Source organism: Homalodisca vitripennis, chromosome 2 (assembly GCF_021130785.1).
Source record: "Homalodisca vitripennis isolate AUS2020 chromosome 2, UT_GWSS_2.1, whole genome shotgun sequence".
Taxonomy (NCBI): Eukaryota; Metazoa; Arthropoda; class Insecta; order Hemiptera; family Cicadellidae; genus Homalodisca; species Homalodisca vitripennis.
Window position 1 is genome coordinate 143,708,708 of NC_060208.1, and position 21,209 is coordinate 143,729,916.

At 31.1% G+C, this 21,209-nt stretch overlaps 1 protein-coding gene across 1 annotated transcript in view; it reads left to right on the forward strand.

Moving 5' to 3' along the window:
- LOC124355835 (receptor-type tyrosine-protein phosphatase kappa-like) overlaps nucleotides 1-21,209 on the forward strand; it is a 146,952-nt gene that overhangs the window by 119,726 nt on the left and 6,017 nt on the right. Inside the window, exons 7-14 of the mRNA XM_046806988.1 lie at nucleotides 1,394-1,554; nucleotides 2,850-2,985; nucleotides 6,316-6,465; nucleotides 9,089-9,188; nucleotides 10,493-10,569; nucleotides 11,955-12,086; nucleotides 15,962-16,090; nucleotides 19,385-19,444. Coding sequence (XP_046662944.1) covers nucleotides 1,394-1,554; nucleotides 2,850-2,985; nucleotides 6,316-6,465; nucleotides 9,089-9,188; nucleotides 10,493-10,569; nucleotides 11,955-12,086; nucleotides 15,962-16,090; nucleotides 19,385-19,444 — 945 coding nt within the window. The remainder of the gene's footprint in view (nucleotides 1-1,393; nucleotides 1,555-2,849; nucleotides 2,986-6,315; nucleotides 6,466-9,088; nucleotides 9,189-10,492; nucleotides 10,570-11,954; nucleotides 12,087-15,961; nucleotides 16,091-19,384; nucleotides 19,445-21,209) is intronic.

A 21,209-nucleotide genomic window follows, 5' to 3' on the forward strand; every position in this document is an offset into this window, starting at 1 on the left:
TGAGAATACAAAGTAAAAATAACTAAATACTGTACTATAAATTGTTTCTAAGATTTCTACTTTGTTAGAATAAAAACCTCATTCATTATTAATCAGTTTTCACAATCTACAATAAATAAAGTAATAAGTAAACAATATCATAAATAAAAATTTTACAACATACTTGAATAACAAAAAATAACCCTATTAATACCACATTATTATTTTATGACATATATTACTTGTTATGCAACTTTTCCCTCAAATTTTATCATTGAATAAGTTCCTTTGTTTTTCTATACATTTTAAAATAATTTAAACTTTTGATTGACTCTGTACAAATTGTTAGCATTCTATTTAATTTCAAACTAGTAGTATAATTTGTCTTGTAAAAAAATATAAGCAGTGATGTTCAATTTTATCTCATTCAAAAAACCAATTTCAACAAGTCTTGAAAACCTATTTAAATCAAAAAGTATTTTCTTCAAATAAATGGAGAAATTTTTACTAAGTTCGTGCAACATTTCAAAATAACATTTTGTGTTATAGAAGACTTATTGTTTTCTAGACTGTTGTCTGGGAAAGAGTGACTCGTTGACAAATAATGTTAATGTTTACTCCTCTGTTTTTCATTAAACCACTGTAGAAATTACAATGATAAGGAAGCTAACCAGTTTTGAGTATCTTATGTACAAACATTCACAACTTTCTTCATTAAGGTGGGTTTTATAACAGAGTTTAAATAGTATTTCCAATTAATTACACGTTTTAAATTTCCCTTTACCTGGAGTAAAAGTTAAAATATAGTAACTTTGTTTTTGCTATCTGCACTATACTTTTCAAAACTCTGCAAACTTAATACTTTATTAAATTTGAATGTAAAGCAATCTTTCAGCCAGATTCTTTGATGAACTTCAGCTAAAAGTGTCAATAGCAGTGTAGAACCAGTTAAATTTTAATTATGAAACATAAATATAATCATTATTTTTCAGAATTCTAAATTATTCCAATCTTTCTCTTCATATAAAACCTCCGTAGACTTCAATGAATATCTTTTATAAGAATTAGCTGTATTAATCCAGCAGTTTATGAGATTGGTGCATAGATATATATATATAGTTATTCATTTTTATTTATAAAATGGTTAGTAATAAGATATTAGACTGTATTTTCCACATATGAGAGCTAAAGTTAATATTGTAAAAAGGATAATGCAGTATTTATATTTAATTGTATTAAATTCTTCATATCAAATTTTAAAAGTCTTAAAACTATCATTTTTTTCTCATTTACATGGGATTTATTAAATCTCATGGTGTAGCCTATGTACCTAATTGCATACACCACATTGTCCCATGATACAAAATATGATGTCTAAAAGGAAATAATATGATGACACTGTGATATATTGCAGGAAGAGGAGCAGGAGAGGACTCTATTACAGTTCCACTACACGGAGTGGCCATGTCATACGTGTCCTTTTTCCAATGCCATCCTAGAGTTCCGTAGGAGAATGAGATCAGTTGTAGGATCCTACAGGACAGCTCAGGAGGGTCCCATTGTCGTACATTGCAAGTTAGTATCTAGTAAAATTGACTGTTTCGAAAAGTAAATGAATATTTATTAATTTTGTATTGCTTATAAAATGTCTTCAAAGTATCTTACCTAAAAATGATAATCTGCTTTTCCTGTAGCAAAAGCTTTTAAGGGATATCATAATTATCACACTATAAGTCTTAACCTCTATCAGATTGCTTTTCACTGTCAGGTATTCTCGTTGAAACAGTGCATCTAGATAATAATTAGTTTTAAAACATTTTAACTGGTTTCTAAAGTTCTATTGAGTTTTATTAAATCTAACTTCATCTCATTTCCTCACATACTTGAACAACCAAAAAATTACATTTTTATTACTTCACTATATTGGTTGACTCCTGAATATTATATAATATACAGAAATCCTAATATTTTGATAGTGTTTAAGATTATTTTATAATGATATTAGATTCATGATCGGTAATAATGTCACAAATTAAATAAATGGCCTATAAAAGGCTGACTGGATTTCAGTTTTGTAACGTCATCCATAAGAGATTTATCACTATAATTTTTGAGATAAAGATAATATATATTGTAATATATGCATCCAAGTAAACGCTCTACCTAACCACCTGGGCAGACAAGTCTCTGTGATCTAATAAGTGATCAGAACTCAGAACTGTCACAGTTCCCTTTGCAGGGATGCTACAGGTCAGGGAAATCAGGGAAGTCAGGGAAAAGTCAGGGAAAAAAAAACAGGACTGGAAATCAGGGAAAAGTCAGGGAATCCGGTCTCAAGTCAGGGAAAAGTCAGGGAATTTCGACGTTGGTCAGGGGAAAATATAAAATCCCTTTACACAAATAAACTTACTGCTGCCGCGCCGAGTCCAAGCCTGCAGACGACGTGGCGCATGAAGCAGGCTTTTTTGCTTTTTTATATTTGCCACCCTGTTAGCCTCAACACCGCTTTTTTCCACCCATTAATTGCCAAAAACCCTGGGTATTGCGTCGAAAAAAGTCAGGGAAAAATGAAAAATTTGGTCTGGAAATCAGGGAAAAGTCAGGGAATTTCATTATTGGACTCCTGTAGCAACCCTGCTTTGAATAATCAATGTAAAACCAGACTTGCATGTTTGAATAATAAGATGTTTTTATTAGTCAGACACTTTCCAAACATCATTGCTTTAAACGTGAAACACATTGTTTTTTCACGACATAAACGTAAAAGTCTTTATGCAGAATGTGCCATATTAACATTAATTTATCAATTAAAACAAAAAAGTAAAATAATAATCAAATCAAGAGATGCTAACATTTTAGTACAATTTCAGTGATGGGGGTGGAAGATCTGGAGTATACCTGGCAATAGACGCTAACCTAGAACTGTCAGAGGAGGAAGATGCCTTTGACGTATTCGGATACTTGAAAATGCTCAGACAATCAAGAAAAGGCATGATTGAAACATTAGTAAGTATTTTAATGTTACTAGTATTTAATTATTTAAGTATTTAATTCATCATCTGTATTAAATAGTTGTCTCTGACACCTCTGCAATAATGCCATAAATGTCATCTCCACCAACATCACCTGAGTAGAGTGTCACATACAAGGAAGTCCCCTGCATCAATTTTGTATCACCCATAGTTTAAACTTCCTATGGTCACACTGATTTCTTGTAACAAGTATGTAGAAATTTCTTGAATAATAATTTGATGTAGGGGCTTGGCAGACTACACACAGCAAGGTTTTTATACTACTTTCCAATGGTTGTGACATTGGTCAAGGGTACAATAATCTGTCCCAAATTTCTTCAATAAGTATTTGGTAATGAAATACACATGCAAACTAAAGCTAATTAGAAAATATATAAGCAAAGCTACAAGACAGATACTATATATATTGACTATATCGCTACAGCAATGTTAGCCCAATGTAGTCTAGAGTGCCTTCAGTATGTGAGCACAATGTGCCAAGATCCAGAGGCAGAAGTGGTTTTATGATTTTTTTTTAGCATAAGCAAAAGATTAGATTTTAAGGTGCAGATTTAAGGCAAAGTATGTGCATTTGTTGTGATTTATAACGCAAAGAAATACCTTAACCTTTGACTAATAATATTCATAGTTTGTGAGCAGTCTTTTCTACACCAAGTGTAGCAGACAGAATGCCTTACCTTATCAGCTATGAGATTTACTAGTGAGCTAGGGTAAATTTTTACAAATCACGACACTTATGACTCATCCATCTGTTAGCCTTCTTGATAGTAAAAAGAGTATTGCATCTGAATTATGTACATAATAGGGAACAAATATTAATGTATTGATTTACAATTTGCTTTTTTACACAGCAGGTACTCTTATTTGTGATTGAAAATGAATAAAATAATACTAGCCTTGTCCTTTTTTTAAATTGTAAATATATGCATGAAATGCCTGTGGCCATGGGAGGCCTATAGCTTGTTTACATAATTCCGGTAGAGGGAGGTCTGAATGTCTCTCGAGCCCTTAGCCATGTCACACGATAACCGCGACCCTGATGTAGTCAATTTCTCTGCCAACCATTAGACTACATCATAGTTCAGCAAATTTGTTAGTGCTATTATTGTAACATTTAACAATGGCAAATATACAAAATACTGTTATACTTTCAACAAAGTGGTCATTAAATCTTAAAATAAAAACATGAAAATTAATTAATATGTCTGGTTTTAACTCTTAACAAATTATGTAATCGGTTATGCAATTTGGGTAACCTGAGCATAATACATGCGCAATCTTTGTTTTATACACAATTTGTAATCTTGTTAAAGAATAGACATTAAACATTTCAATATTTATTGGATATATTATGATTTAATTTGTTACCAAACTTGATCATTAATACTTATATTAATAATTTGTCAACAAAATTATGTTTCTATGAAATCACAAAGTAGCATTTTCTCTTTTCATTTATTTTGGTCTAAATCTCCACCTGATTAATTAAAGTTAGAAATATCATGAGCAAATGCTTTAAACAATCATATAGCACTTTTGAATATATGACTAATTCATTTCAGTTGACTTCCTGAATAAACTGCATAAAAATTAATGCAAACATTTGCTGTTTAGCATTTTGATCCAGTATACTCTTACATTCATAGACCTGCATTGTAAAGCGAACACACCTAGTGTAAGAACTCTGCCAATCTGTTAGTAAAGCTTAGAAATTAACAAGCAGGAGAATGTCTTGACATTTAAAAGGTCATAAGTGAGTTTGGAATAGATTGTGTTGATTTGGATGAATTGGATGTGTGTAACTAATCATCAGAGTTTAAATTGGACCTTCACCTGCTGCTTAGCTATAATCAGAACAGAATCTCTGACACATTAATATTAAGTAATTTTTATTTAAGACAGATTAACATTACAGCCACCCAAAAGACATATCAATTACAGTGGAGTCCCGCTAATCCGAACACGTGTAATCCGAACGTCGGTTAATCCGAACAGGTCCAGGAGGAATTATTTATAACGATAAGGAATAGTTATAGGAACTAATTACTTAAAAAATGAAAATGGGTGCATCATTTCGTACATAAACAAAGAAAACTTTAATTAAATAGACATATAGTATTTTATTAAGACAAATTGTGTACGGTACAGTACATAAATAATGAAGTTAAATACGTACCAAATTGAAACTTATAGGTTAAGTATGATTTAAATTACTGTATTAAGAAGTGAAATCAAACAAAAATTGGACGTACAGTACTGATATTATTATTGAGTACAATATTAATTGTTAAAAGACATAAATTCAGTTATTGTCTTCTGTCGCATTGAAGAGAGTCTATTGGATGACGCGTAGTTTCGCCATCATGTCATAAACATGATATAGGAAAGTGTAGCAGTAGCCTGTTGCTCTAAGTATCGTAGTGCAAGGTTAAGCGCTGCTGCACCGTCTGCGTGTGGCACCAACCCTCCTTTATCACCCAGGTTCTCGTCGTCCCGTAGCGCGTGGACCCGTACTATATCCAGTACGCTCACATTGCTTAACAATAGAACTCTCACACTAAATACGGTAAATATGCTTAGTATTCGCAAACACGTTTATTTGTCAGAAGAAATACAATGCAACAGTCAGAAAACATGTTTTAATAAACAATGTTGATAATTCTATAACAAAATAGACCCATTCTCAAGTTTAAAACCGTATTTTTTCTGTAATTCTGGCTAATCCGAACAATCACATAATCCGAATAGGGCTCGGTCCCAATTAGGTCGGATTAACGGGACTCTACTGTAGTTATAAACCACACTAGGTATATTTATACAAAAAAATATATTAGTATAATTTCTTTGTGATTTACTATAAATCTTGCTAGTGTAAGTAATGTTGACGTGGCAGAGCCTATAATGTATAAAAACAATTATAATGAATAATATTCTGTTGTTATATGATAGTATTACACATTTTCTAAATACAAATAATATGTTAAATAAAAAATTATTACATGCAGTAATGTGAACACTGAAATTTCTACAAAACCTGATTATAAACAATATAATTGGCAATCATTAGACCTTTACTTGGCACAGTAACTGACTTATGGATCAATATAAAAAAAATGAATACATAAAACTATTAAATCTCAAATAAAATCAACAAGGCAAGTATTATCCTCCAAAACATGTCAATAATTAAATTAATGTAAGTACAGTTCCAGGAAGAAGTTTAAAGCTTCTCAGAACACTTTTTTTATTTTTTCTAGAAGCTTCTACTGATTAATAAAAACTAATTAAATGAGTTATGTTGCAGGACCAGTACAAGTTTGTTTATGACACATTAGAAGAGTTTGTTGTTTGTGGTGTCTCATGGTTTCCTGTCAAAGAGCTATCACAGAGGTTAAAGCAAAAATCGATGAAGGATCCTGTGACAAAGCTCAATGAGTATCAGAGAGAGTACCAGGTAATTGAGTTTCAATGTGGTTATTATAATTGTTAATACAGAAATATTGTGCTAGTAGAAAGATTAGGATTATTGCAATTCTCAAGGGGAAAAGCTCCCATCCCAACAATCAAATTTAACATTATTTCACATTGTTACAATGGTTTTGGAGTTACAACTGTTGCAAACTATGCTGATTATGAGGGAAGTGTTTATAGCAATAATACGGTTTCTACCTTTTTGTTTCTTATGATGGTCATTCCCATCTCATGAGGTTCATTGACAAAGTATCGGGACTGGTATCACCACTGCTAACCACTTTATAACAATGAAACTTGACTAAGTTCAACTTTGTACTCTACCTGGCTGTTATACAAGGCTTGATGATGATCTGCATTTATCAACTACATGACAGCATCAGTTTGTTTCCACGTGTATCAAAATTTACTTCACATTTTGATATGTCGGAAAATATCTGTCAGAATATTTGTATTCAGTTTTGTCAAACATTTGGAGGTACTTGTAATGAGATGTGATTGTGAAAAGCAATGATCAGTGTGGAAGGCCAACAACAAAGCAAAGTAATACAAAAAAAACAGAATTAGTGATGGAAGAGAACCGATTAGCTGCAGAATAAATCAGTGAGAATTTCGAAATCAGTGTTGGTTGAGTTCACAAATTTTGACAGATGATTTGGATTAAAACATGTTTCTATAAAGTTTGTTCTAAAATTGCTTCCTTGTAATAACTTTTATTACATCAGCTTTCCAAGATAAATCTAGTAATCAGAATATGATTTGGCATTTTTTGTTCCGCCAAAAATAAATATTGAAGAGAAGGTACAACAAAATGCAACAGAGTAACTTTTTGAAGTTCCAAAAATAAACTTTAAGAACTGATTCAAGCAATAGAAGTGGCACTGGGCAAAGTATGTGGTATCAGAAGGGAACTACTTTTGATGGACTATAATTCTCAAAGTAAACCCCTTCTTTATTAATAGCACCTATCGGGATGCTTTTTGAACATACCTCGTAAATGCCTTAAGTTTGCAGAACATAAATAAGATTATTTAAAGCTAGCATTACTAGTTCAGTATGTGTTCTGAATATCACAACACTGGGAATGCTGGAACTCAGTTCATAACACAAAGACAGTTTCTACTCTAGCTGAAATACTAAGTGACCTTATTTTTGTTTCCTGTCACTGCAGTAAAAGTTTATCTTTAGGTGCTGCTATCTAAGCTTCTTTTGGGCATTCAGGAGGTTATCAATAAATGAATTATTTAAATTCTTGAGTATCTCGATGAAATAATTTTAAAAATTTTGATAAAGTGAGAATTATTAAGGAAAGTTATGTCATGAACACATTAGCTTAGGTAGGAGATGAATCAGTCTATATTATCCCTCCAAATATTCCAGTTTAATTGTTATATCTTCAGATTCTACCAAAGCTTGCTTTGAAAATAAATTTCTAATAAGTAAACTGTTACTCTCAGAGTTCCTTCAGGGGCATATTGATATAAATGGTGACATTTCCTCAGTTTCATTTCCTGACAATGCACTTATTGGACTTTAAGGATCAAGAATTAGATTCAGATCATACTTCATAGTCCATTGAAATCTCCAGATAAAAAATAGCATTAAGAGCAACAACCAAAGAGCTCTGCAATTTTGGTGACTGATGAGTAATGGTGAATAGACTTTATCTATCCCTATCAATAAGAACAGTGAAAACTAAGACTAACATCTACAGTTCATTCCATTTGCCAGTAGATAAAACTGATATTTAGGAAATAAATAATTCAGAGGTTAGGCTGGGTTTTCCTTTAATGTAGGTATCAATTTACAAGTTTACTCGATGATAAAGTTCAGCCTATATAACGAGGGGGCCGGATTTAAACATAAACAGCTGTGGACTTCATTATTCTCTACCAGAATATCCATGATATTCAGTGAAAAAAATCCTATTGGGGATAATCTGAATGTTTCTGTAAATTGTTTGCCTTCTTGTTTTCTACAGAGTTATTTCTAATTCATTATGTATATATATATATATATATATATATATATATTATATATATATATATATATATATATATAATATATATATATATATATATCATCAGAGCACATGTATTAAAAAGTGAGATATTTTGTATGACTTTGGTAAATTATTATTAAACATGATAATGGCATGTGAGTACGCTATGATTGATTATACACTCATCATGATTTAAGACCTCATTATTCAATGTTGCATGCTCAAAAATCAGGTTTATTAAACTATAAAGATTTATATAATTCTAAATCCATGTGATATTGTGCTGATGTTTTGAAATTATTTTAATATACAGTGTTAAGCTACTCAGTTTATCAAGAAAATTTATATTTATTAGCAATCATAGATGGATAACTGTTCAAAATTTCCCATTAAAATTGAAGTGTTTGCAAAATAAATATTTTTTATGTATAATGGTGTATAAATAGGTCTATAAAAGTAATTTTCAGTGAAGATTAAGACAATTTCAATGGTATTCCCTTTTTAACTAAACAATCCAATAATTTTGTAACTTTGTAATTAATTAGGGCTTTTGTTTTTATAGAAAAAAATCTTCTAACCCTGATTAAAATACTGCATTTTTCAGCAAATCTGCAAACAAACACCTCGCTTCACGATAGGCGACTGCGCAGGAGGCCATAGAGGCGATAACAGAGAGAAGAATCGAGATGTGCTGATAGTGCCTCGTAAGTACCCTTTGATATATTTTGTTGTTGTTACTTTCAGCAGAACCTCACCAATACGTTTTAGGTAGTCCACTTTCAAGATCTTGTAAGATTTTATAGAAGGAGTTGCTTCAGTGTTAATCAGACAATGCCATAACAACTTGGCTGAAAACCTTTGGAAGTGTACATAATCAATTTGTGTCAGCATTGCTTTCACAATTCCTGTGTTGAGATCTTGTTAAGAAGAGGGGATGAACTTGTGCAGCTTCAAATTACATCTGCATATTCAAATTCATTTTATATCCTGATGGCAATTTATCGTATTTCTTTATTTTGGCACAGTAAGGAGAGATAAATGGGCTTTGAGAGCTTATGAGCAAAATTGAACAGTGAGGTGATATCAGATTTATTGTCAAAACATTTATTGTGTTGGTCATTGTGTAAAAAAGCAAATTTCTAGTTTTTCTGGAAATTCTAGCAATCCAGAATAAAATAATTTCTCATAACTTTATGTACAAGAGAACACTATAAAGTGTTAATCCAAAGTAATTGAGAGGATCTCCTTTTTATGTATAGGGAATGTTGACAAGGATTTGTAATTAGTTCTTTTTATAAGGTAGACATTAGCTTATTTTATATACTTTGATGATAGCCATGCATGCTTATGCCTTTAACAATAAAAACATTTAAACTTTTTAACAAACTTTTAACAATTATTAAGTATGTGACTTCAGAGTTTATATGTAATGTCTTCTATCATTTTGATCCATTAGACAATTTAAAAATATGCCAGATTGTATTTTTTATTATTATTATTTATGTACTTGCAAAATTTTCAAATCTCATTTATTTAAATATGTTTTTTTATTTAGTTCTATAAAATATTGTCAATTTTATATCAGTGTTATTTTGTTTGTTCTCAATAACATATGCCATAACAATGGCAAAAGTCTATAATCCTGCTATCCTGTCAGACATGGAATTGACATTATTTTAGCTATCCAAATAAACCCAGACAAGATGGACAAGTACACAAAAGATTTATTGAATTTTTACAATAAATATTTGCATTTGTACATTTTATATATTTTCATAATGTATTTTAACTAAAGTAAAAACGTATAATTTCCTGTTATTAATACTTACTGTATGAGGAAATAATTAGGATTCTATTGAACTTGTGATTTAATAGAAGTTGTGTAACATAGGCATGGTTTTGTTAGACATATTTTAATCTGTTCTGGTTTTAGCAAACCCGAATGGTTTCAACAATATTCTGATTAACCATTTTAATCCATTGTTCTGATAAACCAATTTTGTTGCAGCTGATAATTTCCGGCCATACTTGACATCATTCCAAGGAAACACTTTTACTGACTACATAAATGCTGTATTTGTTGATGTAAGTACAACATTTATAAATCAAGTATTTAAAATTAAGATTGAGTCAACTAGGAAGGTGTAACAAAACAGTAATGTAGAAAGCCACGGGTCTAAAGTGCAATATGTTACGATGCTAAATATATAACAATTTTTTTTTATTTTACAGGCGTTTTGTCTAAACATATGACAATATTTAGACAAAACGGGGATATATTTTCATATTTAAAAAGTTTATATGTGCCAAAGAATAAATAGTGCCAGAGATGAAGGGCTTGTTTTCCAATAAAACTGTTTCTCCTCTATGTAATCTCAATAGTTACTACAAATCAACAATAGATTCAGGATTTAATTCTATATAATTTTATAATGAAATAAACAAAATAAAACCACTTAAGTAAGAAGCAATTCCTTAATAATAATATTCACTTTAGATTATTTATTTATGGAAAATATTATATTTTCTTTTTTTACAGAAGGGAGACCTTGAGCCCACTGTAAATTCACTAATGACTTAAATTATTGTTAATCTAAAGTTAAAACATAACATTAATAAACATTTTGTAGAAAGAGATGTTAAATATTTGACACAATATTCCTAATAATTATAGTATTTTGACATATTATAATGTATCCTGCCAATAAATGTTTGTTATTAATTGAACTAATAAAATTATTATTAAAAATTCATTCTAAATGTATTTCTAAATATTTCATTTATTAAAATGCCTTACATCAGTACTGAATTAATTGATCACAAACTTAAAATTACTCAAAGTTCCAGTTGTAAACAATTAGTAGTTTGCTAAAATAATAGTTCTGTGTGATGAACTTCCCAAGATTGAAATGTTTGTTTTGTCTGCACAGTTCATATTATTAGCAACTCTCAAAGGACAGAATACTTATCTTCATTGAATCAGAGATTTCTGGGCTTTTAATATGAGTAGAATAATATTCCTTAACACTTAACTGGTAATATAAATTTTAGAGCATTATATGAGCATACATATAAATTACTTGAATGTATTTAATACCGTGAATTAAACCTAAAAAAATATTCTAAATATTTTTCAACTTAAATGTGCTCAAAACTTCCTTTATTGACATTTACATTATTCAGTTTAAAAATGCAAGGGAATATTTCATTCTTTTTTCCTAATATTTTTACTTTAGACTTAACCAAGATATCTTACCATTTGTATTTCATACAGTTTAATGTAAATCTGTTGGTTATTTTACTAAGGTTTTATAGGTCCTAATAAGGGACGTGCAGCGGTGCACCTTAGTGTGAACAATTCCAATATTGGAAACTTTGAACTAGTCTTAAGCCAATTTCAAGGCTAATCTTAAGAAATCAAATCTTAAGACTACTTTAACAACTTGTTTTTATTGTTCTTTTACTGTCAGGGCTACACCAAACCACGAGAATATATAGTGACCGAGTGGCCTCTCAAACACACCCTGGGGGACATCTGGTCTGTGGTATACGACTACGAGTGCTCTGCTGTCGTCGTCTTATGCGTTCCACCACACAATTCCGTAAGTCAAGGGTTAAATTATGAAATTATTCAAATAAAATTACAATATGATGTAGTTGACTTTTTTATTTATTTTTATAACTCAATTTAATTTTTATGTTTTTTTTCTACTTTCTCTCCAATTTTTAAATGATCTCTTGGTTCAAAAGAAATAAAAAATGTGTATTCTTGAAAACATATTAATCTCTGTCTAATAAGTTTAATATTGCATTCATTGTCTTGAAATGTCATGTAAAAGATAAGTTTATGTTAAACATGACATTTTCATACAGGCAATAGACATTCTCTATTGCCATTAAACATGAGATGCAATAGGCAGAATCGCTTGACTTTAAATCTAACCTAAACTAATATCACAATAAACAACTTCATTGAAAGTTGTATATAAAAAATGGACATTCTTATGAATGTTAACATATTATAAAAGCAGGAGAACCTAAGCAAGAGCTTATCAACTGAACAACCTTGTGTTAAAATAAAATAAAATATTAGTTAAGATCTAAGGTTAACAATTAAAGTTAAAATGTATGGTTAACATTTTTAAGTTAAAACAGAGATTAAAATGTAACGGTTGTCTCATTAAAAGTAAAATTTAAAAACTCTTTACATCATAAAATGGATTTAGCAAAAGCCAGTTATATGTAACATCCTTAAATCTTATAAAAAGAAAAAATGAAATTAATTTTAGGTGAGTATGTTTTAAAAAACTATGGTTTTTTATAATTATTTCGTTAAATATATAAAAAATAAAATCTCCATATCAAATTTGGAATGTTTTAAGAAATTTTAGAATAAATATCCTTTTATTAGTTTACAAATTGTCTAAACCCAATACACAATTTAAATTATTGAATAAAAAGACACAACTGAACACCATACTGGTAACAGCCACAATTAACAAAATAAACACTGATCTTTTGCTATTATTAATGGCTTCCTCAGAGCAGATGAGCAGAGCCTGAGTTGATTAATATATGACTTCATTTACCAGTGGCTTCATTTAAATGAGTCATGCTGGTTCGTTAATGTTTCTTAACTTCTTGGCTCAGAAAGCTTCTTCCAACATGGTGCAGCAATATTTTTTCAGTCTTTTTAGCTTTGAATAGTTTTTATTCTCACAAAATCCAAAGTAGAAAGAAACCATTAAAATTCAACTTAGAAGTCGTATGTGAACACACAGCAAACTTAAGTTGATGTTCACAAATTGAATGAAAGAAGATATCTTAATTTTAATCTTATTTAAAGTTTACCTTTAACTAGAATTATTTAAAGCAAAAGTATTGTTGGAATGTTATTAGTGTCCTTTGAATAGTATTCTAATCCTTAATACAGTACCTGAAATAAATTTAGTAAGTTTTTTAATATTTAATGACTAAACTCACACTAAATTATGCCTGTATCTTTATGAATTAAAATAAGACTTTGAGTATATGTTATTTGTAAAATTAAAATTATTATTTTATTACAATAACAGATCATTGAAAAACTCAGAGCCCAAAAGTTACTAAAATATGTTCCTTATAAATATCTCATTATCAAAGTTCAGACATTTCCCCTGGGTAGACATAAATAAACATAAGTTATGACCTCAAACGTGGTTAATTATGATAGTGGTAGAACAATTGAGTAAGAGTAATAACACAATAAAATATTATGCAATGCAAATGAGAGAAAAATTATGTTAATATATATCTATATTGGATGCATTCAACACAGTTTTTGTCCTGGGATATCAGGAGAGTGAGTTTAGTCTCGAGAGGAAACAGATCACAGTTTATTCCAGCAATTATTGTTTACACCTATTGGTTGTGCACACTTGCTAGCCAGCAAAAATCACGTCACTGTGTATTAAGAGGGAGAAAAGGATTAATTTTGAATTTTGTAAAATTAGTAAGGTACAAAACGAGCACTTTTGTGTACAAGTAATTTTCAAACTAGGTAAATAAAGCATTAGGATTGTCATAATAAAACATTAAACATTAACATTTAAGACAAATTATATTATTTTATGTTAATTAATCAGAAATTAAATTGATAGATGAATACAGAAGAGATGATAGTATAATTACTCAAACAGCTAATTACTGCCCCATATCATTAATACCACCTTCTCAAAATTAATAGAAAACCTTACAACCAATCAGCTACTAACAACGCAGCAGTATGGCTTCTTGCCTGGTAAATACACAATCAATAATAGTACTGATAGATCTAGTAGAATTCTTAGCGGGCCAAATAGAAAAGAGAAACACATTCACAGCTATCATGCTAGATTATAGTAAAGCTTTCGGGGGGCTGACAAGTCAATCAACATCAGAGGTCAGAACCATCACCCGAGCAGTACTCGGACCGGTCCTTTACATCCTGTACACTAATGACCTCCCCTGAAACACAGAAAACTACAACAGAACACTAATGTATACAGACAACACTATTCTCATGCTAAGCAAAAAACAACAAGAATAAGCTGTCTACACTGCTGTCAATATGGCAATACAATACTGCCATGGTAATGACCTTGTTGTCAATGAAAGCCAAACAAAACAGCTAATTCTAGGAAGTAAGAGACCTAACTGGAAGACTACCAAGACTAAAAGAGAGCACCTCCACAAAATATCTTGAGATAACGATTGATGACTCTCTGGCAAGAACACAACATGTAGACATTCTATGCAAAAAAACTCAGTTTAGAACTATATGTAATCTGTAGAATGAAACACATCTGTAATGCTGTAACAGCTAAAACTACATAGTATGCCCTATATGAGTCTTATCTGCAATATGGAATTTTTAGTCTGGGGAGGTACTATAAGAGGCAATCTGCAGAGGGTATTTGTCGATCAAAAAAGAGCTATCCGCACCCTTGCAAACCTTCAAGCAAGAGAATCAAGCAGGCAGGCCTTTCTAGAACTGAAGATTCTCACCATTGTCAACCTTTACATCCTGGAAACTGTCAAGTATATACACCTCAAATCCTCTGAACAAAACCCAACTGGTGCCCACCATCACAGCTACAATACACTTCATGCCCTGAATTATTGCCTTCTCATACATCATTCATCTACAGTGAGAAACTGACATAAACAGGAACGAAGCTGTGGAATACCCTCCTAGAAGAGTTGAAGAAGACAGAATGACACCAATTTGGATGTTGATTGAGGGACTGGCTTCAAGAACACCCTTTCTACACCCATAGGTGAATCTAGAATGAGCTAAAGGGGGTGGTTACCTCTACGCATTTTCCGTACCTCCCAGGCAAGCTGGGGTATTGGAGCCTCCCCCCATCCGGAATATGTTAGATACTAATAATATTAGTATGGGCGTTTATTTTATTACTTAAATAATATGTATTTGACATTTAAATGCTTTTTTAATTTCAAAACATGTCATCCCTAATAAGAAAATTGGGATATAAATTTACATGTATTTTTACAGATGATATACTTTGTGTTTATATAATTATACAAATTTCGAGATATAAAACTATTAATTGTGTGTTTCTTACTGTGGCTGATGTCCACTACGTGCATTGCGCATAGACGTAGCAAACGCTAGGCGATGAACAAATATAGACATACAAAATATGAACTACAAGTTAAATATAATTTACAAAGCACAATATTTCGTTACTTTGATTGTGTAATTTTGGGTTTTCATGCACAAAGTGTGACAAAAATACACTTATTAAATTGTTAATAATATTAACTAAATGTTCTGATTGTGTAATATGATTTTATTTAAAATAAATATTTATATTTTTGAAAAATAAAAAGGATGAAATAATGTTCAACAAAGTGTCATATTTGCTAATTTGTACTGTATTTATTTCTGAAGTCGAGTACCTGCACTAAGAGAATATTTTGTTGTCTGCTATAGCAACAATATCCCTCGTTCTGGCCTGAAGGAAGACACTCCAAGAAGTATGGACCAGTATTCACAATAGACCACATTTCCCATAACCACTACACCAACATCAAGACTTGGGTCTTCAGGATCAACAAAAAGGTTACTTTAATTTCATCGGAGGGATATATTTTACAATATGCAGTGTGTAATTAGATGAGTGTTTGTTATTTCTTAAGTTCTTCTAATGTTGTTGTGAAAGCCTTTGCTATGCTAAAAGCCTTTTTGTTATTCCTATTGTCTGTATTGCATTCTGCATGTCTTTCTGTTGTGTACAGTCAGTGTACTATATAAATTACAGCACAACATGTGCTTTCATTAAGCACCTAAATTCATCTTGCAGAGTGAAATAAAATTATAATTTATATGTATAATGAGAGCAAAACATAGAAATGCATACTTTGTAAAATTTAATTACACATCCATTATAGGTAACTATTTTCAATATTATTCCAAATTCTATCGTGAATAAACAAATCTCTCAATGACTTTATATTGAACAAAATTCAATTCACCTTTTTTGTGTTTTTTTAGAATGTAAGTTTTCCTAAATACAGTTAATGCAGTTGGTATAGTAGTACCCACGGCTTCACACACAATTTTAAAAATCATAGAGCCTTGCCTTCTTAGTGAAAGCATTTATGATGTAATATGATGGAGTCTTTGATAGATTTCAAATAGAAGTAGGTATATATCTTGTACCTATTATTTCAGTTCCCACGGTTAAGAATTCAAAAAGTTAAATTAAATAAAATGTTCACAGATTCTTATTTTAAGTTTTGTGCGTGTAGAAACATACATTTCTAGTTTGAACTAATTACGTTTCTGTTGCCACAGTTGAGTTTTCCTGCCCTAATACCCCTGATCAAGAAAATATATAAATATAAAAGTACAAAAAGTTACTACTTCTGTCCCTTGTAATCTACTTATTGTCTTAAGATGGTATACAGTGTCGTAAGTTGAGTTTCCCTTGTTGTCCTGATAAAGAAAATATATGTACCCTACGAAAGACTGAAAAGCTCTATGTCTAGAGTCTTTTTTATCTACAAAGTGTTTAATCACATTGTTCATATAGTCTAACATACTTACATGCCACAGTGAATTTGCCTTGTCCTGATCAAGAAAGTATGTATGTTGATTTTCAAGACCTACTTTGGTCAAAAAGAGTCGACTAGCGACCTTTGTAATTTTCTTCCAATTTAAGATGTTTCAAGTTGAGTTTGCCTTTTCATACCGAGGATGAAAATATATATACTTACATTATACTTGCCGTTTTCCAGACTATATTCTAGGAAAGAATGGTTTTCTTGAAGCATGTTTGTGTCCATTCCCCCTGTTTTTCCTTGTGCCACAGCAAAAATGTGACACACAATGTAAAGGGAGCCAACTAGTTTCCAGTATGTTGTAGACGGAGCTTATATTGGTTACTGCTAACTTAATTACATAACAACAAACATAAAAACAATAACATAAACCAACAAACAACAAAAAACAATAACACCAACATAACATGTTAACATTAACATGTTTGGTTTGAAACATAAAACAAATATTTAATACTTTTATTTTTTGTGAGGCCTTTCGATAGCAAGGCTATCTTCTTCAGACACATCACAAAAGTACCTTATGTGTAAATATTTACAGCGTTATAAATTATGGTGGGCTTTATAACCATATTTAATTAGTATTTCCAATGAATTTGAGTTTTTAATTCATCACTGATGCATCCTGTAGTATAAATTAGATATTAACTTTGTCTTTATAATCTGCATTAAACTATTGATTAAGGCCTGAATACTTAATATTTTATAAAGTTCAAATGTAAACAAAGGTTTCTGTCTCTATTTTTAGCTTTAGCTGAAAGTGTCAATAGCTGTTTACTGTCAGTTAAAATTGGATTGTGTTTCATATATATTACCAATATTTTTCTATATTGGTCCTAATTATAGTCCTAAAATATTCTGGGAATTTTTTTTATTTTTCTCTCCATAAGAATTTTCAATGAAGACTTCAATGAATATTTTGTTTAATGGCAAATTGGTAGGTTGTACATGCATACATTCCTTGTGTTGTGCTGATACACATTGGCTTCTCATGGTAGGGGTTTTCCATCGACAAACATACCACTTATAGAATATAAATGTGACCATTTGAACCTTGATGATCTTCAATGGATCTCTAGCTGTCAGTACTTTGAAGTTTTTACCTGAAAAATATAATATTATCTTGGCAACATCACAAACATCACAACAGTCCTAATTTCATGGTGTTATTTCCCTAACTATTAATCAATCAGAGATGAGAATTTGTATTCTTCTTGTTGGAATTCCTCTTCCAAAATTAGAGCATTAGATTCAACTGTGACCAACTCCATCACATCTCTCTGAACTAGTAGACTGAAGTCGAAGTCGAACTAATCAGTTCAAAGGTAAGTTGTCTTGGAGTTACCATGCTGTAAAACATATCTGCTACCAGTGAGTGAGGCTCCCGACATTTAAACTGTAGATTGTTTTTTTTTTCTCATTTAAGCCTCAGCGTTAGGTATGCCGGCTTTGAAGTGCACTGGTTTTTATTTATTATTATTATTATTACATTTTTGGACCTCCCCGGTTTTTGAACCCGTGATCCTAGGTTAGAGAACCGAGACTATAACCATTAGTCTACGGAGGAGGACAAGTAGATTGTTAGTTCCTGTCTGTTGAATTATGTATTTATGTACAATCTTTTTTAAAAATTCTACATTTTTATAAGTATAATATGAGTCCAATTCGTCACACGTATATACCGTATATAATTATGAGTAACACATATAAAACAAGTGTCTATCCACTGGACACCTATATGATTTCTTTCTCCTATAGTGTGTTCATATTTATTTGTTTAAATATATAACAATAACTGGTATCAAAATTGTACCACGGTGCTAGGATCATGTCTATCAAGGGACAGACCCCAAGTCCTACCACTCTCCAATATACCTGAGAGGATGCTTGTTTGATTTAGAAAAACTATGATTTCATTGTTCATAAATAAACTATGTTCAATTTTCTTCCATAATTTAATGTGTAAACTATTACTTGAGTTTAATCATTGTTTAGGAAGTAAGGCTGCTCAGGATGTTATATACTTTTAAGTGTGCAATCATTGACGTGGTACTTAAATTAAGACTTGTATATAATTACTGTTTATAAATGTGAGTAAAAAACATTAGTATAGCTTGTGCATGTAACTTTAACAAAAGTATCGTCATGACAAGAGCTTTTTAATTGCTTTATTACTTGCGTTTAGTTTGTTTTTATTAATAAAACTGTTGAAACAATGAATTGCATGTCTGACTATTGAAGTTATGTTGCATGCTTGCTTGCATTTGCTTGGCATGGTATCTGGCTTATGCAGAGTTTAGACAATCGGAGAGAGAGGCCTGTGATCACTCTACCAGGGCTAGAGCACCGGCGGGTGAGTTGTACATCTAAAAATCTCCTTGATTTATTTTGTATCATAAAAACTTATATGTCCTCAACAATAACCTATATATTGAAATTCAAAACACAACAAAGAAAATGCCATGTTCATACATTTGTGTTAATTTGAATTAGTAGAATAACCTCTGACTTCCGATGAGTTTTCAATTTACAGAAACAACAGCTCTTTAAATTAGGGAACACAATTGAAACAGCTTGTTTACCAGTGTTTGAGTCAGCAGTGTTTTTATTTTTAACTCTATTATTAACCCATAGCATTATTGGAGTTCCATTAAAATGATTTTGGTGTGGAACAAGCAACTCATGTAGAAACATATAATGTGTACAATAAGAATAAGTTTTATTCTTGAAACAATGAACTTTCAATTCTATTTTAAAATAGAAAAGTTATTTAAATTTTTCAAACCTCTGTTAATGGTTGTGTTAGATCTCATCTTAACAAATCAATTCAGGAATTCATGACGGTGAATTCTTACAATTTCTATTTGGGGTTACTTTATCAATAGATTTCATTTTCTGAATGATGAATGCAAAATATGTATGTATGAATGTGACACTGTGGTATGTTTGCAAAATTTTAGACTAAATGGCTGACTTTTACCATATAATGTATATTGTTTACGGTAATAAAAGGTTTGAATTTGAATTTGAATTTTACAACTGGGCTGATGTGATTGTTATCCCTACTGTCGATGCTATTCATACATTTCACTCACCAACTGCTACGTTCATGAGAGATGGTACACCCATGAAAACAAAACTGCTCACACTTTTCCCTCAGCAACTGTTATATTCATGAGGAATGGTACACCCATGAAAACAAGGAGACATTTCAGCTGAATGGTTTTCAGCCCATTTAATAACAAGGTAATAATGTTTAGTGCAAGAAATATAATAGTCTATTGTCTATGACTTCTATTTTTAGGGCAGTAAAACTTGTTTCCCTATATAAAAAAAGTAAAACAAACAGCATTATAAAATGTTCTATCAGCAGTATAATAGTATGTGAGTTATTGTTCTGTAACTATAAAGCAGCCTGAAATTGAAATCTGAGATTGAAGTAGTCTGAGACTCTCCCTGTGATCTGCAATGTTTCCACTTATAGACTTTGTAAGGCCTTTTCTTTTAGCCTCCGGTTTCAAACCCTAATATCTCAGTTAGTTGGTTTAGTAGCACACTTTCAGTAAGCATGAATAGTTTAAGCAGTCACTCACTAGATGTCAGGAGTTCCTCACTTTATCTTGTGTAAGTGGTTCCTTCCAAGAACGTAGCCAGGAAAGAAATTTGGGGGGGATCCAGACAACTAACTGATATTTTCCTGTAGTGGACAGATAGTAAGGCCCCATTTTGTTCCTTTAAAAGTTCCTGACCCTTTTTTCTTGTTTCTTTGTTGAGAACGATCTTTCAGCTGTATATGTTAGTAATACTGAATTATTTAAATAATAATTATCGTTTACTAAAAAGTAATTGAAAGAAATTGAAAATTTGGGGGGTCCGGACCCCTTGGATCCCCTTGCTGGCTACGTCCTTGATTCCTTCTACATATTACAGTATTCATACAGTGCAAATAACATAACATTTTGTCTTACAAAACAACATTGCACAACTTTTATAGATGTTACAGTAAGCTGAATCCAAACTGTGAGTCCAATACCTTACACTCGGAAGTTGGATGGATGGATACATAGTGCGGATAAATGACCAATTATGAGGACATTGGAAGGAATACTTTTGGCTTA